General features: G+C 38.7%; 1 protein-coding gene across 2 annotated transcripts in view; it reads right to left on the reverse strand.

Annotated features, from left to right (window-relative positions):
- Window positions 1-21,916, reverse strand: part of VPS41 (VPS41 subunit of HOPS complex) — a 168,635-nt gene that overhangs the window by 124,613 nt on the left and 22,106 nt on the right. For both annotated transcript variants that reach the window (XM_045793496.2, XM_087861201.1), the window contains exons 3-4: window positions 11,608-11,715; window positions 5,353-5,430 (exon numbers count right to left, since the gene is read on the reverse strand). In XM_045793496.2, the coding sequence (XP_045649452.1) occupies window positions 5,353-5,430; window positions 11,608-11,715 (186 nt within the window). The remainder of the gene's footprint in view (window positions 1-5,352; window positions 5,431-11,607; window positions 11,716-21,916) is intronic.

A 21,916-nucleotide genomic window follows, 5' to 3' on the forward strand; every position in this document is an offset into this window, starting at 1 on the left:
CAAAGCCGTATCATTTTCTATTTCAAGCAAAGGAAGAAAAACACATGAAGGTAAACAGCAGAAATTTATGTTTGGTCAGTGGAGTTCTCCCTCTAGCACGCTTAAAAGAACAAAGATTTAAAACATACGGAATAATGCTCCAAAATAATTTGCTCATTGCTTCCAAGTAATATTCCTAATTAGTAAGCCTTAAATTAATATGCTTAAGGAAAGTGGATGCTATTAAAGAGAAAGTAACTACAATGATTTAATGGCATTATATGGGCATAAATATCATGTGGAAATGTAGAAGGTATTTGAGATCCCCTAAGAATTTTGAAGTCCTATGTTATATACCGTGTAAGTATTCAGACAGCCATTTTTCAGGGGAATATGGCCTGATCTATATTAAAGGCAATTTTCTTAGTAACCTGAGCACTTTTATATGAGAAGCTAGGTGTGCTTTCATTTTATTCTGTGAGTTAAAGAGAACTGAACTTTATCAATTAAGTCTGAATTAACATAAAGTCATATCTAGAAATAACCTCTAAAAAACACATACATGGTTAAGACATTAGCATATCTGAGTATTCTTTTAAGTATTCTAAAATAAGAATATCAACATGCAAAATAAAGCATCATTTCAGTGGTTTTCACTCTCAATCAACAAAACAACAGTCACAGATGGCTGGGTAACACGGAATCCTCTCTACGTTTTTATGTAATCGTAGAAGAATATACAGGTGTAAGAATAATCTCAGCGGTGTGATCTATTCATACAAAGATCCCTGAACAGGAAACCAACTTAACAAATTTGGGGGTATTTAGAAGTGAGGAGAAGAAAGGGTTGCTTCAACAGACAAAGGATAATTTGAATTTTGAATTTTGCTCAAGGGCAAAGATACGTACAAGTGTACAGGTACTTCTGTATGTGTATATGTGTGTTACTGAGGTATAAAACAGACTAAAGACCACAAATCTCAAATTTACAGTTCAGTGATTTTTACGTGTGTGTGTGTGTGTGTGTGTGTGTGTGTGAAGCCATTATGATAGAGAATATTATCAGCACACCAGAAGATTCTCCTGTGCTCTCTCCCAGGTCAAATAATATCTGACTTCTATCACCAGAGTTTAGTTTCACCTTTCCTTGACCATCATATAAAAGGAATCATACAACATGTACACATTTGTGTCTGGCTTCTTTGGCTGAATGTTAAATGTGGGAAATTCATCTATGTTATCACGTGTATAGACAGTCTGTTCTTTTTTTTTTTTTAATGATTTTTTATTATATTATGTTAGTCACCATACAGTACATCCCCGGTTTCCGATGTAAGGCTCGATGATTCATTAGTTGTGTATAACACCCAGTGCACCATGCAATACGTGCCCTCCTTACTACCCATCACCAGTCCATCCCATTCCCCCACCCCCCTCCCCTCTGAGGCCCTCAGTTTGTTTCTCAGAGTCCATAGTCTCTCATGTTTCATTCCCCCTTCTGATTACCCCCCCTTTCTTTTTTTTTTTTTTTAAAGATTTTATTTATTTATTCCACAGAGATAGAGACAGCCAGCGAGAGAGGGAACACAGCAGGGGAGTGGGAGAGGAAGAAGCAGGCTCACAGCAGAGGAGCCTGATGTGGGGCTCGATCCCATAACTCCAGGATCACGCCATGAACCGAAGGCAGACGCTTAACCGCTGTGCCACCCAGGCGCCCCTGATTACCCCCCCTTTCTTTATCCCTTTCTTCCCCTACCGATCATCCTAGTTCTTATGTTCCATAGATGAGAGAGATCATATGATAGTTGTCTTTCTCTGCTTGACTTATTTCACTTAGCATTATCTCCTCCAGTGCCGTCCATGTTGCAGCAAATGTTGAGAACTCGTTCTTTCTGATAGCTGAGTAATATTCCATTGTATATATGGACCACAACTTCTTAATCCAGTCATCTGTTGAAGGGCATCTCGGCTCCTTCCACAATTTAGCTATTGTGGACATTGCTGCTATGAACATTGGGGTGCATATGGCCCTTCTCTTCACTACGTCTGTATCTTTGGGGTAAACACCCAGTAGTGCAATGGCTGGGTCATAGGGTAGCTCAATTTTTAACTTTGTAAGGGACCTCCACACTGTTTTCCAGAGTGGCTGTACCAACTTGCATTTCCACCAACAATGTAGGAGGGATCCCCTTTCTCCACATCCTCTCCAACAATTGTTGTTTCTTGCCTTGTCTATTTTTGCCATTCTAACTGGTGTAAGGTGGTATCTCAGTGTGGTTTTGATTTGAATTTCCTTGATGGCTAATGATTTTGAACATTTTTTCATGTGCCTGTTAGCCATTTGTATGTCTTCATTGGAAAAGTGTCTGTTCATATCTTCTGCCCATTTTTTGATTTATTTGTTTCTCGTGTATTGAGTTTGAGAAGTTCTTTGTAGATCTTGGATACCAGTCCTTTATCTGTAGTGTCATTTGCAAATATATTCTCCCATTCCATGGGCTGCCTCTTAGTTTTTCTGACTGTTTCCTTGGCTGTGCAGAAACTTTTAATCTTGAAAGTCCCATAAATTCATCTTATCTTTTGTTTCTCTTGCCTTTGGGGATGTTAGACAGTCTGTTCTTAATTGCTCAGAATATACCACAATTTACTTATCCATCCTACGAATGATGAATATTTGGGTCATTTCTAGTTTGGAGCTATTATGAATTAATCTAACTGTAACACTCTTCTATATATGGTGTGTGTGTGTGGACATAAACACTGCACTCATCGGTCCTGAATATATACCTACAAGTGGAACTGCAGGCCACACAGTATTTCTCCTGAAATATTAATGGGAAAACAAATATCTTTCTTCAAAATGCAGAATGATTTGTTTGGTTATTTCTTTTACCTCATATGTATTTAAAGTGAAGTCAGACAGCCTCTAGTGCAATGATTCCATCCCAGCTCAAATAGCAGAATCCCCTGGGAAACTTTGTTAAGGCTTCCTCCATGCCCACCCCCCCCCCCCCGCCAAACAAAACTACCACAATCAAAACTATAAATGCAGTGAATGGGGTGAAGAGCTATTGCTTGAGGAAATAAACACTGTGCAAACGTAAGCTATTATTATATTACCTAATTTTAATTTGTTTAAATTATTCCCACTTAGAAGTGAAAACTAAAGTCAGAAGTGTTTATTCATTAATTTTTAAAAATACTCTTGCTGCATTTCTGATGAAGAGTAAAGTTTTGGATTAAAATGGCAACCATTACATCCAAAGAAAAGCAGCAAATTCAAAGAAAAGCAGCAAATTCAAGTCATGATAGTATTTTTAGAATTGGCAGAATCCTTTTCTAAAAGGAGTGATACAGAGCCCCACAGAGCAATCACATCATCAGAAACAGGAAAATAAAATAATAGAGGAGAAAACTCGGAGATGAGAAACTGGAGACTAAGGCTCCTTTCAAAAGAGGACAATATGAAACTTGTCACCTGAAAGTCATGTGCCTAATACGGTAATGTTCATGAAGAAGCTAGGGTCTCCTGAAAAACTTTTCCATAGAACACTATCAAATTCCTTGATAAAATAAACAAAATACCATCAAACCATCTTCCTCTCCTGCTGGGGGGGGGGGGGAACAGTAAAAGGGGGCAGGTTTTTGAGGTTCTAGAGAACTTCATTTTTGACGATGTCACATGGGCAGGCTGAAAGAAAAAAAAAAAACAACAACAAAGGAAAAAAAGTGTGAGCAAATTTAGGGGGGATGATACCATAAGTTACCTGAAAGAGGATATGGGATATACTTGAAATAAAACTGACATCAGAAAGGATGTAAGGGAGGGCTTACACTGTGTAGACACAAAGACTGAATGAATGAAGGAATGAACAAACACATGAATAAACTGCTACAACATTTTTCTTGGCTTCTCTTTTGGCAATGGACCCAGCACGTAGGCCCGTGACCGTCAGCAATGAAGCAGTGCAATTTCTACACAGTATTTAAAAGACTTCTTTACAAGCAGAGTGTCACATAATCCTCTACCTGGAACAGGAAGTTCAAGAGACCAGACAGGTGAGATTTTATTGGGTTGTTTCTCTTTGTTGTTTTTTGTTCCGTTTGTTTTTGGTTTCCTTTTAATGGTGAGGAGCTACAGGTAACACCACGAGAAAGAGCTCTTCCCAGCATCAGCTACACATTTGAATGGATGGCAATGGAAAGAACAAACGTTTAAGTCACCAAGATGGGTGTCCAGGACGTAGATGGAGGGTCCAACATATTTTCCTCTTGTCTGAAAGATGCTGAAGCAAAGCAAGAACCCACGATCTGCCTGATGTATGAGTATGATTCGTGTGCGTAAGTCCCTTCCTGGACTGTTCCCAAGATTCTGTCGACATTCAGTGGTTCAGTTTAAGTAACACGAAGCAACCTATTCCTTTCATACACAATGTACCAACTTCAGAAACTGTGGTCTCCTTTATAAACGACACCAATACCTTATGATAGATCTTTCAACAAGTGCTGATGCTGTCTTTGAAAAAATAATACCTGCCCCCTAAAATGAGCACCCTATTCACCCCGAATGTTCACATGCATGCAACCATGGACGCTCCTGAAACCGTCAAGGAACATCTTAAACACCAAAACCAAGCTTCAAATTCCACATTTCCTTCATCCTCAATGATTCCAAATCACAATTAAAAAATTAAAAAGGCTAATTCTTCACTTTCAATCCCCGAAGAATCCAAGCATCAAAACATTCATATAAAATATTAGCTTTCTATATTTAGAAGAGAGAAACTGAACCAGCAAGGTGATCAATCTTCAGTTACATCTGGCATCTAGAGAATATGGTGGGGTACGTACTTACAAATGACCAAATGAGGGGGCTTCACACTTTAAGGATTTCACAACTTCCCCTGTATGTAAATGAGGACCAGTATTCACTAATAAAAGCAGTACTTTTTCTTTTAATAACAATTCACCTAGGTATTCCACACTGCTCTAATTTTAAAAGAACACATATAGAAGTATTTTAAATGCTCCCTTTAAAGTCAAATGGATGACTATAATTAACTAAAGAATTACAATTCAACAGATTTATAAAAATAAATATTTACATGGGGTGTATATATAAAGATACAAAGTCAAAATATGAAATATGTGTGTGTATATATGCCTATATATTTATAGACCTCTTTCGTTTTACGTTCACCTTTATAACTTTTAGCATATACTATAAAATTCAGTTACATTCTAAGCACTCTGATTTAATTGATAAAGGCTCTTTCTTTAGATTAATACAACAAACTGCTAAAGCTAATATTGTAAAGCATAGATTTTCAGCACCAAGTCTAGTTCGTACATTATTTTATACTGTATACTTACTACATCAAACTTCTGAGTGATGTTCCCCTGGACATCAAGTAAATAAACCTTGCCATAATGGGTGCCCAGTGCCAAAAACTGCAAGAAGAACAGAGGGGTCAGTTTATTAATGTACCATTAATACACACTTAGTAATTAAACCATTTTCAAAGTCAAGACTCTGAATGTGTAAGTGATGCGTAATGCCTTGGAAGATAGGCACTCCTTGGAGAAGGCTTGTTTCCAGCTTCAGGGAAACAACAGAGCAGGGCCTACTTTATTGTGAGAGGGCAAACTGGCTGTCAGAATGACTCATGAGGACCGTCATCTGCTGACAACCAACGGTGTGTATACGGTCGGTACACAATGCTTGATGGGCTGAGGCCGCAGATCCCAGTGCAGCTGGGACAGCACGACCAACCTACAGTTGAGCTCAAAGTCAGAAGGGAATGACTGAACCCCCCCCTTAATTTATGGCAAATGTGTAAATCTGTGCTATCATTTAAGTTTAACAAATATATACACATGCACAAACGACAAAGTGTGATTTTTTTTTTTAGAAAGGAAAATCTAAGTCATACTGAGAGATGCAAAAGCTCAAAGTATTTATATTATCAGTTAGCATTTAGATGCCTCTATAAAAGTTAATGTGTAATACTGAGTGCAAATGTTTATATTCCAATGCAAAAAAAAAAAAGCTTTTCTGTCACAAAATAACTGCTGAGCTACATATTCGAATTTTATGATATGAAATAGTTCCTATCTCCCACTGTTCCTTTAATTCTTTGAACTAACCCTAAACAAACATGAAGAAACTTTAGGACTACCTGAAATATGACATGAGATTTTTCTTCCTTTTTACTCTTTTCAGCATTACTCAAACAGTTCCAAATTCTATGTATTTCATTGCATGTGAGCATGCTTCATTGCAACCTATAATGAAATGCTCAAATTTACAGGCACTACTAAGCGTTTCAGCCAAGCAGCACAATCTTTATAAAAATAACCTTACAGAAAGTCAAGATTTAAAAGGATTTTATCGAAATGGAATTGCTTAAAATGAAATTTCAGTTCAGGCACTTAAAATACGAAGCTACATTAAAGAGAAGTCGCAAAAAGGGAAAGAAGGGGGGTTCATTAGAAATTCATCCCCTGCAATGCCTTTCACTCCTGCAAGGTTGCCTTTTTTCAGGAAGAAAAAAGTCCCCCGGGTAAAAAAATCAATACTGGTTAATAAAACATCAGGTGTGCAGACATAACTAGGTATGACGATTCCAGCGCACAGGCCTGCCTGAATGCACCGCGTGCCATGCCGATTACTTACCCGGGCCAGACAGCAAGCCTGCTGGAAACGGGATGCCTGGGCCCCGCAAAGGAAGGGGTAAGAGGTAATTCTAGGGGGAAATTAGTCTGAATATTTAAACCAAACCGGGACGTTGCTTCCAAAGCAGAAGAACATTCTAATCAGAAACAGAGGACTCAGATGGCTCAGGGGGTTTTAATTTTTTTTTTGCCACAGTGACTCTGATAATATTTGAATTAAAAAAAAAAAAACCTGCATAATACTAACTAAAAACAAATACTCGGCCTCTTTCTGAGACTGTGATAAAACAATGAGTCTTAAAAAGCTTGCCGCACCCCGAGTATTCGACAGTATTGGTTCTCCTCATAAATACTGTATTCAGCTTGTTAAAAAAGTAAAGGGGCTTGGATCTTAAAAGTGCTTCAGTCCTGGTTGATTCTCCAACGCCTCTGTGAAGGCCTTTCTTGAACTTCCAACGATACTTTGTTTTATCAAAAGTTTTAAAGGTTCTATGCAGAGTACCCAAACACGAATTCCTTCCCTTTTTCCTTTTTCAAAATTACTAGTTCATTTAATATTTAAGATGGAAAGAAAACATCAAATAATTATTTTGATTTTATAGTTTCAACCTGAAACTGTAACTACTTTACTTCTGAATAAAAATCCAGTGGTTTCAGGGCGCCCGGGTAGCTTGGTTAAGTGTCCAACTCTTGATTTCAGCTCAAGTCATAATTTCAGGGATGTGAGATCCACGCGCTGGGAGTGGAGACTGCTTAAGATTCTCTCCTTCCCTCTGTACCGCCCCCCCCACCGCCAAAAAAATGCAGTGGTTTCTATGACGAGCTACCTTTCGCTTACTAAAATATTTCATCATTTGGATTAGATAAATTGTTGCTGCTGCCTTTTAGAAATAAATAACTTCACTGCTCTTAAAAAAACAAACAAAATAACACCCAAGTTTGATGAAACAACTGTACAGGTCTTAGAAAATTTATTTAATTACCGAAATTATTGATGAGTCATACTTTCAGTTGCGAATGCTTTTGATTGCTCAAAAATACAACAAAAATGCAAAATTGACCATAAATCACAAAAGTATATTCAAATCCTTTCAATGAGACTCTTTCACGCCATAAAAGCCTTGAGCTTTTGTAACTATTAAATTTTTTTTTAACCCGACAACACTTAAAATCCAGGATGGGCAAAGAATAAGCATAATTTAATTAGCCCCCTTCATGTTTAATTACAGAAACTTGACTCCTTTTACAAACCACCAGATGGATGTCCAATCCTTCTGACCCATCCCATCCCCTGGCATAAAGCCTTCTACTTTGAACGAGGGGACTTTGTGTAAGTAAACAAGCAGAACAAGTGACAAGCCCTGAACACCATGAAGGAAACAAGAAGCAGTACATTTCCTATGTGATCAGCTGTATAGTATCATCTATGTTCCTCACAGTGTTTTATAGTATTCAAAACATTAGATCAGGGAGTGCCTTTACACATAAGAAACTAGGTCCTGGGCGTTGATATGACTTCCCTGGAAACGGTCCATCGGTGGCAGAGCAAGGGCCTGAATTAAGAGTCAAAATACTCTCAATTGGATTAGAAGCCTCATAAATAGAAACATGGGCATCAGATTAAGAGTGTGTGTTCTAAAAGTCAGCACTGATTACAGTTCCCACTGTCAGAAGGCTCCTTGACCGAGTTGGTTTAATTCTGGAGTTAATAAAGTTTGATCTCTGGGCAGGCAAACTGTGTTCTCCATTTTATCCGTTCATAGGTTCAACCAACATATGCTTAGATAATAAGCAGGCTGACAGCATAATAAAGGAGAGAGATTTAAAAGACTGATTAATTAAATTTAAATTAAAGAGTATGTTTAAAATGGCAGCATCTCTAAGACCCTATAGAACATGGCTGATGTCGGCTACGCTTAACTCTGAAGGAGGAGTGAGACAGTAGACAGTGAGGCAGATGGGACAGGCTTGTAGCAAAGACCATTTTAGGCAGATGGGATACAACTTGTTCAAAGGCATGGAGTCACATAAAAGGCAGGACAAAGTCAAGAAACTACAAGTGGTTATATATGGCAGGAGCATCCAGTTTGTGCCCAGGGGAAGAGACAAGTGGTGAGTCTGGAAGGTTGGGAGAGGAAAAGGGTGTGGGAGAGGGTGTCCAAATCACGAAATATCAGGAAACCAATCAAGAATTCTAGGGAGGATTACATGGTCAGATCTGAATTTCTAGAAGATGACTTTAATAGAAAGGAGTGCTGTGGATGGACCAGAATGAAAGCAAATCTGCAGGAAAGTGGACTGGCTGGCAAGGTGTATGTTAGTTCCGGGAGAAACGACAAGTGCCTGAGCTGAAAGACGAGAGCTCAGGATGGGAGTGGGCTTAAGCAGGTGGGATGGGGCAGAATCCAGGCAGAAGGGACACTGTGAGTAAAAACAACCAAGTGTTGCTACCAGAACACCAACCATGCAGGCCAAAGTGGGAAGACATAAAGCCAACTGCAGGAGAGGCCAAGATCTTAGGGGGCCTCACACACCACAGTAAGGAGCTTAGACTTTATGGAGCAGATGGTGAAAATCGCACAAGGGTTTTAAAGCTGTATTTTCAACAGATCATCCTGGCAACCAGGTGGCAGAGTGCTTTAAAGTAGAAAAATGAGAGGTCTGTGAGTGCAGGCAGGGGAAGTGCAAAAATCATCAGGACTTAGGAATGACTGGGTGGAAGCAAAGAAGAGTCAGCTTTGGCTTAGGTGACAAAAGAGACTGTGATGCCACCAAATGGGATACAGAACACAAACCGATGAGGATTAGAGAGGGAAAAGAAGATGCATTCATATGGGTGTGCTGAGTTTCAGGTACAAAAAGAACAAAAGGAAGAACTGTTTAAGAGGCGTCTGGATAAAGTGGCACACTACCCTGGGGAGGAGTCAGTGTGCAGGTGGTCACAGGAATTACATTTAAAATCAAGAAAAGTGCAAACTAAACAGAAATGTGGATAATGGAGCAAATCCTGGGAAAACCAACACATGAGGGAAAGGTGGAGGGAAGGAGAAAGTGAAAGAGCCAGAAGGGAATCGCAGAAATGATCAAGAGAATAATAAAGGAATGGTGCCATGATAAAAAGGCTTTAAGAAAGCTTCTCTCAAAGCTTTTGTGTAGAAGAAAGGTGAGACCTACACTTTTGAAAGCAGCAAAATGTCTGTCCACTGGTGAACGGACAGACAAAATGTGGTATGTCCATACAACGGAATACTATTAGGCAACAAAAAGGAGTAAAGTACTGATCTAGGCTACGTCACAGGTGAACCTCAAAAGCATTACACTACGCTAAGTGAAGAAGCCAAACACCAGAAACCAAACAGTGTATGATTCCATATCTATGCAATATCCAAGATGAGCAAATCTACAGACACAGGAAGAGATTCGTGGTGACGCGGGGCTAGGGTTAGCATCACTGGGGGCGGGGGCTGAGATGTGGTGCAGAACAACAGTGGACAAAAAGACCTCTGAATGGGAGGAAGAAAGCCTCCTGTGGGGAAGGATGGGTGTGGATCCAGATGGGCTGGGAAAGGGGTCACGGGCCGAGGCTCATCATGCCTGAGGGATTCGATTTTCTGAATGATACAGAAACGGCATCCTCAGAGTGAAGGGATAGTGGCTGAGAAGACAAGCTAAGGACTAAAGGAGCTGCCGAAGAACAAATCAACAAGAGCGTTTGTAGTGGCCTGAGGGGCACAACAAAGGACAGGGACGTAAAGGAACTGAAGACACTGGTAGAAAGTGAGGCTAGTTAACCACCTAACAGAGACAAGAAATTAAACAAAGAACAGATTCAAGACCAGAGCTCCCTAAAATCACAGAGAACAGGGTTAGTAGGAAAATTAACACAAAGGCTTAAAGGATTAAAAAGGGTCACCAGAGAGTGCACTGAAAGATCCTCAAGTTCCAGGAACGGACGCCATCCAGATGTGGCCTTACTGCTGGGGAGATGAGAAAAGGCAGAGGTAAAGGTCTGCAAGAAAGACGGCAAGGCCAGTCTTCAGTGAGTGAAGCAAAGTGAAGAGGAATTTGGGACATGACAGCCATGGGAGCGGGAAGATGGTGACAATGGGAAGGGGTAGACGGTGGTACAGCCTAACCAGAGGTGCCCCAAAGGAGGGGGTTTCTGGTAAAGCAAGAGTGAACAAACGTTCTATTAACATGTTGAGCGAGTACAGGAATCTGTTTACAGCAGAGTGAGACCTGAAGGAAAAAGGAAGGGTAGGGGCAAGGAGGAGGATGAGGCCACACTGCTAGTAACAGAGGATAAAGCCAGGAGATGGATCAGACTTGGCAGGTTTGTCTCACTCATGTGTTCGATGGTTCAAACGGCCTGGCCTCCAGTACTCCACTTACAACACTTTCTGTTTTGGTCCAAGAATAGGCAAAGGGTGCTGTATAGCCCTTAGCCTGGACTCAAACTTGGGGGGCTTTGTTATGGCAAAGATTCAAATGTGGAATATATTCATTCATTCATAGGACATATAAGTAATCTTTTGGGGCCTTTCTACTGATTCCTAAAACACCTCCAATGTAATCTCTTCTGCTCTTACGAAAGCATTGAACACCACACCATTTCCAATCTTAACACTTCCCAACTCTACTACTTATGATTTGAGGAATTTAAAGTGATAGAGCTGCCAAGAATTACTTGGTATAAATATTCCACATCTGTCTAAATTCTACTTGATACACCCTTGCAGTATGGGGGGGGGGTGTCTGTGTGTGCAAATACATACATATAATGTTTTTGGATGTTGTTTTCATTTTTTTGTTGGAGAGGAAGAAGAAAGGAAGAGTGGGAGGGAGACACAATTACTGGAAAAGGCTACCACCAAAAGCATCGGGATTCCAAAGTATAAACAAACTTACAAGAGAAACAACTAACAGAAGAATCCTCTAGAAGGGCTACCTTACCTTGTCATGGACTGTCATGCAGCTGGCTGCATCCTTCTGAAGGATTTCAGTTACCCCATTGGAAAGCCTTTCATACTTCAGTTTGGGCTCCTCTTCACTTTCTTCTTCCTGCACAAAGAGCAGAGAAAATGACAGCCATCACGGATTCATTTGAAATAGTCAGACTCAAAACACATTTCTTAAGGGGAACCCAGAGATGGCTTCCTCAATGATTGTCAATAACTACAACTACAGCTCAAGGTTAAGATCTTCATGTTTCATTTTTCCAACTGGGTGTATTAGCTGCTACAACTTCACCAGCAGAATACATTCAAAGGTTGAAAACAGGAGTATACGTACTTACTGCCGACAGTATTCAACTTTGGCATATTAGAGTAAATACAAAACTATCTGGCCACATATGCCAATAAAAGATGTGTGGGCAAAATACTTGTCAGTTTGACCTCACGGACATAAAAGCACTCACAGCAGGTAGATAGGAATACAATAAACCTCCAAAAACATGGATTTTGTATCCCAAGACTATAAATATTTTTGTCAGATTTGAGAATATCTCATTTTAGTTAGAAAAACATAATTATAAAAAAATCAGAGAAAGGAAATTAGAAATTTTATATACAACAAATGTATTCATACCTTCAGATAAAAATATTTTAATATTTATTTTTCAAAACATAATCCGGGATCATGTTTGTTAGAAGATGTAGTGTTTACTTTCATCTGAATAAACCTGATGCATTAAAATTTTTTTTCTTAAATGTATTAATTTTTTAATCATTTTGTATGCATTATTACTAACTCTGTATATTCAACCTCACTGTTGATACAACATACCTTATGATATCTTTAATCCTCACAGTTATGGAGTAAAGTTAGGAACCTATATTGACTATGATGGCTTTGAATTAAATCAAGGATAATTATAAAAATTATTATAATGATTCAGAAAAAGATGTTATTTTACTGTATCAATATGTGATGAGAAACCATAAAATGTGCGTGTACCAGCAACTGTGACAGGATAAAGCTGGCCAAATAGAAGTTCATAAACATAATCTACTCACAACATTCCCTTAAAAAATAACTGTACAGTCTTTACTTTCCAGCTAACGTTCGAGTAGCATGAGGCACGCCAATGCGCCCACCCAGAAAAACTAGAAAGCCTTAATGAAATACAGGGCAACAGTCGAAGGCATCAGTGAAAGGGCTGCTGAAGCCACCACCTGAGCTAGAAGGACCAAGGTTCCAAGGTGGTGGAGAAACCGGAGAAAGCGTGGGGATGTGAGCGGCCATGCGCCCGCCATTCTTCCTGGAGGTATTTACCAATTCGGAGTGTAGGACAAGAGGCTGAGAACCCAAGCTCTGCTCAGAGCATGGCCACTGCTGAGAGTAGGAAAAGCAGCAAACCTTCGGGTACTTGTAGGGTTCAAGTAACAAAACTGGAAGCTTGAGGGACCAAGATCCCAGTGGAGGAGAGAGGCAGACAAGTGAGCTTGTTACACAGCCACTTTTCCCCGTAAGACAACTGCCAATTTCCAAAGCAACATGGGGCAAGAGGCGAAAAAGCTAAACAGAAAGCCTCAAAAATGCAAACCAGATGCTTTGACGTGCTGAGAAGATAAGAAATACATTTCAGAAATTATCAACAAATGAAGTCCTGATGAACATCACAGGCTAATTGGAACTCCTGGCCCCCAGGGACACAAAAAAAAGTGCTTACCAAAACTTCAATCTGTCTCAGACTCAGTTCAAACCCTGACGGGATTAAGGTACGTATGTAACCCCCAACCTACCTGTCCAGTAAAGGACAGGGTGACTCCTGAGAGAAAGAAAACTTTTTTGGAGTACGAAAACTACTTGGGCCTCTACCATTTTCACTTACCATACTGAGAATAAAAAATATTAAAATCAATAAAAAAAAATCACAAGGTATGCCACAGGGACAGGACCAAGTAACTAAAAGTCAAGGAGAAAAAAAGACCACAAAAACAGACCCATGCATGACGTGGAGTTAGCAACAAGGGCTTTAACATGAGTATGACTCATATGTTCAACAAGAGAGAAGACAGATGAAGAGACAGAAATTTTCAACAGGGAATTGTAATCCATAAAAAAGAATCAAACGGAAATTTTAAAAGTGAGAAATGTCACTGAAACTAAGAACTCAACAGATGGCTTAGCAGAAGACAGAATTAGTGAAGTGTAAAACAGGTCAAAAAATATCCAAAGGGAAGCCAGAGTAGAAAAGCAGACCAAAAATACAGAATAGGAGATATGTGGAACACGGGAAAAAGGGCTAACATTTTAATTACAGACCCAGAAAAATAAGAAAAATGGGAGGTGGGGGGAAGGCAGGAACAACATTTCAAGAGGAATTCTTGGATTCCCAGTAATTCAGCAAGATAAATATGAAGAAAATCACACCTAGGTACATCATAGTTAAGAAGTAAAAGAAAAATGACTTGTAGAGTAGTAAGTGCTGGGCCTGGAGAAGATTATGACTGACAGGACAAACCACACAGAGATGCAAACTCAAATTCTAAGAGAAGTCTTCACCTCTGAGGCACAGAACTGCACCATCGCATGGAAAGGACGATATTCATCAAACACCCTGAAACAGACTTAACATCAGATCCCTCCATTCTCTTGACTTTAAAAAAACAAACACTGGAGAGTTGAAGTATTCCATCTTATGGATTTTAAGTACAAAATGATGACCAGAAATTTTAATTTCATCAAGACACATACACAAAGCCAAAATTCAAATTATGAATGCCCTCAAGTTAATGACTTGTATAACACACTACCCAATCACCTATGAAAATGACCCTACAAATCACAACAGAAAATGAGGCTACAAAGCCTCCAACAATTTCTATGCCTACAAATAAATATGAACTGTGTGATCAGCAGGAAATGTTTAAAAATATATTTAGCAGGTGCATTAGTTATCTATTGCTGCATAACATACCATGCCAAAGTTTACGGATTTAAAACAAAAAATATGTTATTTTAACTATTTAAATATGAACTTAACGGTTCTGTGGGTAAGCAATACTGGACTGCTTAGTTGGGTGGTTCAGACTTAAGGTCTCTCACGGAGTTGCAGGCAAGATGTCCGCTGAGTCTGCAACCATCTGAAGGTTTGACTGGTGTTAGGGTATCTGCTTTCACAATGGCTCACTCAAATGGTGGGCAAGTTTGTGCTGGATGTTGGCAGGAGGCTTTGGTTCCTCACTTCATGGACCTCTATTTGGGTTGCCAGAGTGTCCTCAGGACATGGAAAGTGACTGCCCCACAGTGAGTGATCCAAGAGAAAGCGAAGTTGAATATGACCTAGTCTAAGAGGTCACACTTCTGGAATATTCTATTAATCATACAGGTCAGCCAGGATTCAGTCTGGGAGGCGAGGTCACAAGAGCAGGAGTAATAGGTGAGGATCTTTGGGGGCCATTGTACAGGCTAGTTACAAAAGTAATACAATTTCAGGAGCAGTAAATCTGGTTTAAAAAAATCAGGAGGGGCACCTGGATGGCTCAGTTGGTTAAGCATCTGCCTTCAGCTCAGGTTATGATCCCAGGGCCTGGGACTGAGCCTAGCATCAGGCTCCCTCTCAGCAGGGGGGTGGGGGGAGGTCTGCTTTTCCCTCTCCACCCCACCACCTGCTATGCTTTCTCGCTTCCTCTCTCAAATAAATAAAATCTTTAAAAAAAAAAAATCAGTATTCCATGTCTCTGATGAGCTGTCAAATATTCTTTCCCCAGTATATACAAGCTATTAGTTGTTTATTTAGTAAGAGTATTAAAAATAAAAAATGATGTACTCACTACTAACTTTCTAAGAATAACTTTAAGAACAAATAGCGACAAAAGGAAGTATAATAAGCATGGTTATCTAAAAGATCTATACTTTTTGGGGCACCTGGATGGCTCAGTTTGTTAAGCATCTGACTCTCGATCTCGGGGTTGTGAGTTCGAGCCCCATGTTGGGCTCCACATAAAAAATAATATAAAATAAAATCACAGACCTATGCTTCTTTAAAAAGATAATTGACAATAAATCAACCCAAGGAGATGTCATATGTCAAAAGTGAACTGTTGTTAAAATCGCTAGTTAATCACATCTAAAAAAAATACAAAAAGGAAAATTACAAGAAGCAACAAAGAAACACTTCTACCCATGTACCTACAAGCAACAAATAGAAATCCATACAAAGTTAGCATTAAATGTGGCAAAGATGACGTGTGCCTTCTGAGGTAAATGTGTTAAATACAAATTGAATTCTGAACGCTAGTCTTTATAATAAGGTGCCACATGTTGCTCAAGTCTGGACATCAAATGTGCATCCAATGTGAAAAGTTAATTCTAGCCTCTTGACTGTTTTGCATAAAAGCACTCATCCACGGACCATTAGATAAAGTTACTGTAAATAAGGGTTGCCTGTCTTACTTAGAAGTGAAAACTAAATAATTTCTCTCCCATAAATATACAAAAATTAATACTTTCACAACACAGCTCACTGAAGCATTCGTGCTAGGCTTCAAAAACCATAAATAAAATGAAAACTCCGATATTAGGCACTTGATGTAGCATTTCAGGCTTTTCTGACAGGTATCTTTTATGTTAAGTTAAAAAGCAGGCTAAAGGTGAATTTTTAAGGCTTTTTTTTCCTGCTTGCTGTAAACAAAGGAAATGGAAAATGATTCAAAAATACAATTCATGGAGGTTATTCTACTGCTGCAGACTATATATCACATTTTAAATAAATTTTTTTTAAATCAAGCAGATTTAATATAGTCTCACCTTTAAAAAAAATTCAAGCAGAAAGAAAGGGTTTCGTGCAGTTTTAATTTCCATGGAAAACAACCCAGTGTTAATAAAAGGCAAATCAATAATTTTTGTTAAATTTTAATAATCTTGCAAACCTACAAATAAAACCATCAACAGTCTGAGTTGAGATGACAGTTAACTGCGTTTCTATGACAACCTAGTGGAATAGTACAAGTCTTGACTTGCAGCTAAGCGAAGATATGAACAGAGTGACATTTACCCATACAAGAAAAATTTGCAGCTTTCCTTTAAAAAGAATCAATTCTTCAACTAACATGGATTTTCACTAAGTGTAGAGCACTTTTAATTAAAGACAAGTCCTTTAAACCATCCTATGTAGGATTCTAAAACACTACCTGAAAATGAATTTCATATCACAGTCATTCCTACAGAGTTTAGCAAAAAAATTACTTTTGTGGATAACGGATTAAGTCAATTAGATTTCTGCCTGAAAAACTATTCAGTAATTTATTACTAACACTGTAGGGTAAATTTTCATGGTCGAAGTCCTACCACCTAACTCAGATGTGCAATATTCTTGTGGGTGTGCACTTTTCACCTGATCATTTAAAATTCACATACAAGAAAAACTTTTTTTGGTGTTTATAACCAGTTTTTCATCCTCTTTTAACTTTCTTTATATCTTTCGCACATCAGTACATGTTATATACCGCTGTTACAGTCCAAAGGAGGACCTGAATTTTACTTTTAAAAAATGTGCGCCACATGTATTCTGGGAGTAAATGGAAAGATCGTTACATTTTTTTATTGTTACTCTTAAGACAGAACTTAAAATTTTGTTTCTGAAGACCATTTCTTTATTAAAATGCACTGGTTTTTTTGTTCTGTTTCTTTTTTGTCCCCAAAATAAAATAACAGAAATACTGAAAGGGAGGGGTGAGCTATCTTAAGACAGAAGTTAAGCTAGTGGAAAATACCAACAGATAAGCACTCCCTGACGAATCACAACCTCACTGTACCGAGATGGCCTTTATCCCACCCAGATTCACCTATGACAAAGACTTCAGTGGAACATTCAGAAATTGTGATAAGATGAATGGTTTCCTTGACCTCATGTCACCATTGTATCTGACGAGGGGCAAATCTTTTTAATAAATACCCATTGTTTTAAGCCAGATACAATAGGAACACTACCAACATTAAACAAAACAAACAAACAAACAAAAAGTCATTGTTTAAAAAGAAAAGGCAGTCTGAACTTCCAGGGTAAAACCACCAAATGTTAGTAAGAAGCAAAAGAATCATCAACCACAGGTATGAAAGTATAAAAGAAAAGCCAGAACATTTTCTATAGATTTCTAATTAGCTTAATGGAACAGAATACTCAAAAGTGGTAGGCACCCTTGTAAGTTTGATATTTAAAAAGCTACTGAAATCTAGTATCAGAACATCTGAATTATAGAAAATCTGTATTTTAAAAAATTTCCTTTCTTTACAAATAATTCACTTTGGTTTTTTTTGTTGTTATTATTTGTTGTTTGGGGGGGGGGATGGGGAGGGAGAAAGGGAGAGAGAAAAATTCCAAGCAGACTCCACACCCAGCACAGAGCCTGACATGGAACTTGATCTCACTACCCATGACCTGATCCAGAATCAAGAGTCGAACACAACCGACTGAGCCACCAGGTGCCCCCAAATAATTCACTTTGAAGGAAGTCCCAGGACATACTGAAATCTTTGTGATCATTACTTAATAGAGGAGACAGAGGGAGAACAGAAAAATAAAACAGTGGAGCCAAATACAAATAAATTTTTTTTTAAAAAAGCGTAATTCAAACTGTACTTTAAGTCAATCAAAACACATAATTTGAGTCTCAAAAACATAATTAACAAATTTTTAAGAAACAGACCTATTCTATTCACTACAACAGGGTATTATCGAAGTCAAGAACTATACATTTTATTGTGTAAATACATCTATTTGAAACTATAATGTAAACATTCATGCATATACATGCACATTATAGGACATCCCCAAATACTTCATGTCAATCTTGAACTTTACACGAAAGAATAAAAAAGACCTATGATGAGAAAAAAACTGTATAAAGACCCTGAACATAAGGTTCACAATTAATCAAGGACTAATGATTCCAATTAGCCCTGTTTTGACTACCACCCCCTCCCCAAAAATGACTGCTACCTCCTTAAAAGGGCAAGTGCAACCATTAATTATTGTAGGCTAGAGTTCTATTGCGGAAAATAATTTTCTTTACACAAAAAGATGGCTGGTAGGAAAGATGGCTTTATAGATCCTTCCAGAATGTCAAAACATATCAAGAAAACTACACAAACAAGCTGAAAGAGTAACTTCTGGTTTCCATTAATAACACAAGGTATTATAGCTGCCTCAATGACCAAACTTTTTAAGAAAGTGACATGGAGATAATGGAATTCATCCACAATAAAACAACTGTGGTCAAAGCTCCCAGGATGCCTTTCCATCAGACTGGTTGACAGATAAGCAATTACATTCTTATATGAATGCAAATAATGTTGTTAAATTTTGACTTTCAAGCAATACTGCTATTACTGAAAACATATCAACCAAAGAAAGTAGCTGAAATTAGAGCTCATAAGTATAATCTAGATGACATAGGTCTACTTTTTTGTATAGATAATTCACAATGAGTCTATTCATATCCATATATATATATATATATATATATATATATTTTTTTTTTTTTTTTTTTTAAGAGGAAGAGAGTGAGTGGTGGGGAGAGGGAGAGATAGAATCTTAAGAAGGCTCCACACCCAGCATGGAGCCTGACACAGAACTCTATCTCACAACCCTGAGATCATGACTTGAGCCGAAACCAAGAGTCGGACGCTTAAGGGATTGAGCCACTCAAGCACCCCCATATCCATATATTTCTAAAAGCATAAAATATATACGGTTAAATAAGGGGTTCTCAAGCCAAGGGTAATTTTATCCCCCTAAGACATTTATTTGGCAATGTCTGGAGACATTTTTGTTGTCATGAGTGGGAGGAGACGGTGCTGCTGGCATCTAGTAGGTAGAGGCCAGAGATGAGGATAAACATCCTACAATGTACAGGACGATCTCCCAGAACAAAAATTATCCTGCCAAAAATGTCAATAGTCCCAAGGTTAAGAAATCCTGGGTTAAAGAAATTTCATAACATTAAATGTTCTACAGACATTAAAATCTGTTTTCAAAGACTTTTAATAACAAAGGGAAGTATTCTTAAGATGTCTTATTGGTTGAAAATGTAGGTCATAAAACCTGCTTTTGCATGATCCAAATTTTACTGAACAAGTTTATGTTGGGAAAAAAATCAGAAGAATAGCAGCAAAATAGTGCCTTCCTAAGCTTCAGTTTCTTCATCTGTCAACTGGGGTAATGACAGCATGACCCACATCACAGGGTTGCTGCAGCCATTACAGAAAATAATAAATAATCACTACTGTGAGCGATTGCCAATATTTTCAATACTTTCTAAGATAAACTGTATTACATTTATTATAGAAATAAATGCTGTTTTTGAAGCCATTGTTCAACATTCTCTTCAAAACTCTATCAACCAAACTAAGATTCTTATCGCTTAAAGCTGCTTTCCTTACCGTAACACTTTGAGTAGAGAAGTGAGAAAAAGTTGAGCCTCTAATAATTGAAGAGCTCTACTTAAGATTCACAAGCTATGCAGTCTTCATAAACCCTGGTCTCTCCTCTGCCCTGTAGCATCAGAATTTCATGTTCAATTCAAGGAGGAAAAAAATAAGGTGAAGGTTCCCATGCCCTGAGCCACATACCATAAACAGGATCAACTCCCATCATTTATTTTATATTGGGAAAGCGATAAGAATATATAGAGGAGGGGGGGAGAAAACGAAAAAAGCAAATAAGCTTTTCATTTCCTTCCAGCCATACGGAATAACCTCACCAATCTTCAAGGTATGCCATTCAGGTGGACAATTTCCGCCACTAAAGCCAACATAACCCTCTTTTCCTTTCTTCCCAATATCCCCTGGTGATCACAAGATCCTGAAAAGCAGGGTTTATGCCTTTTCATTGTTCTGAACTTCACCTAACAAAACTGTGGGTACCTAATAAAGACCAGTGAAAACAAAAGTACGCGATACCAGCAGACCGAGTTTAGTAAGAAGCTTTTCTAAGACATTCTCATTTAGATTTCCACACAGGAAAATCCAAATCGTAAGCTATCAGCCAAAAGGAACTGCAGAGATCATCTAAACTATGTGTTATATTATAGACAAGGTTGTGGGGGGGGGGGGCGAGCCTGGGAGGTGGGGCACTAAACAGAGGAAAGGGAGTAGCTAGCTATTCTGAAAGAGCAGAAATTAGAATTACAAATGTACAGAAATGAAGCTCTACCACCTAATTGCAAGAGCAGATAGAGACCTTCCAGACGCAATCTTCATGAAAAACTTGTATTTATAATTTACATGTTAATTGTTATACGGACAAGGAAAATGCTCCAGTCCCTGAGATTATTTTATGTTTTAGAGGAGATTAAATACTTCTCAAACATCTTTCAATTGCACACTCTATATTCCAGATGCAAAGAAGCACCAACAAGCACCCCACCAAAGTCTCTGACAGCTTCTCAAAAATTTCCACGGAGAAACAGATAAAGATTAAAAACCTCCAAAAGCAATTCCAATTAAGACAAAGTGTTAACCAGAATCAAGCAGAAACTAAACATATGCTGAATACGAATGTGAGTTCATGCCATGCCTTGATTTGCTTCGTGGAAATATAATCTGAACAGAAGTAAAAAGATGCTTTAGCTCACCCACCAACCCTCTATGCCCGGGATCCAGAGCCTGTCCCACTCAACCAGATGCCCAACCCACCCCTTAGGGACTGTCCTCTCCAGAAGGAGGCAACTGTCTACAACCTTTGCCCACTATTTCTCCATGCCTGCACTTTCAGCCCTGGCCACCACCTGCCCACATCTTTCTCCTACTGGCAGAGACCAAAAGCCGCTAATGTGTAGCAGGGCATTATTGATGGTCTGGAGAGTCCCAGCCATAAGTACTGCAGGATGAAGAGAACACTGGTAGCAGGAAGGCAGGTACTGAAGGGAACCAGAGAACACTCAGAAAGGTAAAAGTAAGAATGCATTAGTAAACCAGAAAACGGAATCATTAGTAAGTCCAAGGGCTGGCACTTTTTAAAAACAAATAGATTAAGATAGCCACAGAATACACTGAGAAAATAAAAGTCACCCCAGGACTACCCATCTCCTGCAGAAGGGCACTTGGCCTAGACTGTTTTCGCATGTTTTATTAAAAACCTTCAAACAGAAAGTCCCTAAGCTATTTCAACTGTCCCATAACAGGGAAATAATGACAACTTCCCAATTCGTTTTGAAAAGGTGGTAGGGGTGCATGGGTTGCTCAGTCGGTTAAGGGGCCGACTCTTCATTTCAGCTCAGGTCATGAGACTGAGCCCCACACTGGCCTCTGTGCT

Source organism: Ursus americanus, chromosome 3 (genome assembly GCF_024610735.1).
Source record: "Ursus americanus isolate L20-20 chromosome 3, mUrsAme1.1.p, whole genome shotgun sequence".
NCBI lineage: Eukaryota > Metazoa > Chordata > Mammalia > Carnivora > Ursidae > Ursus > Ursus americanus.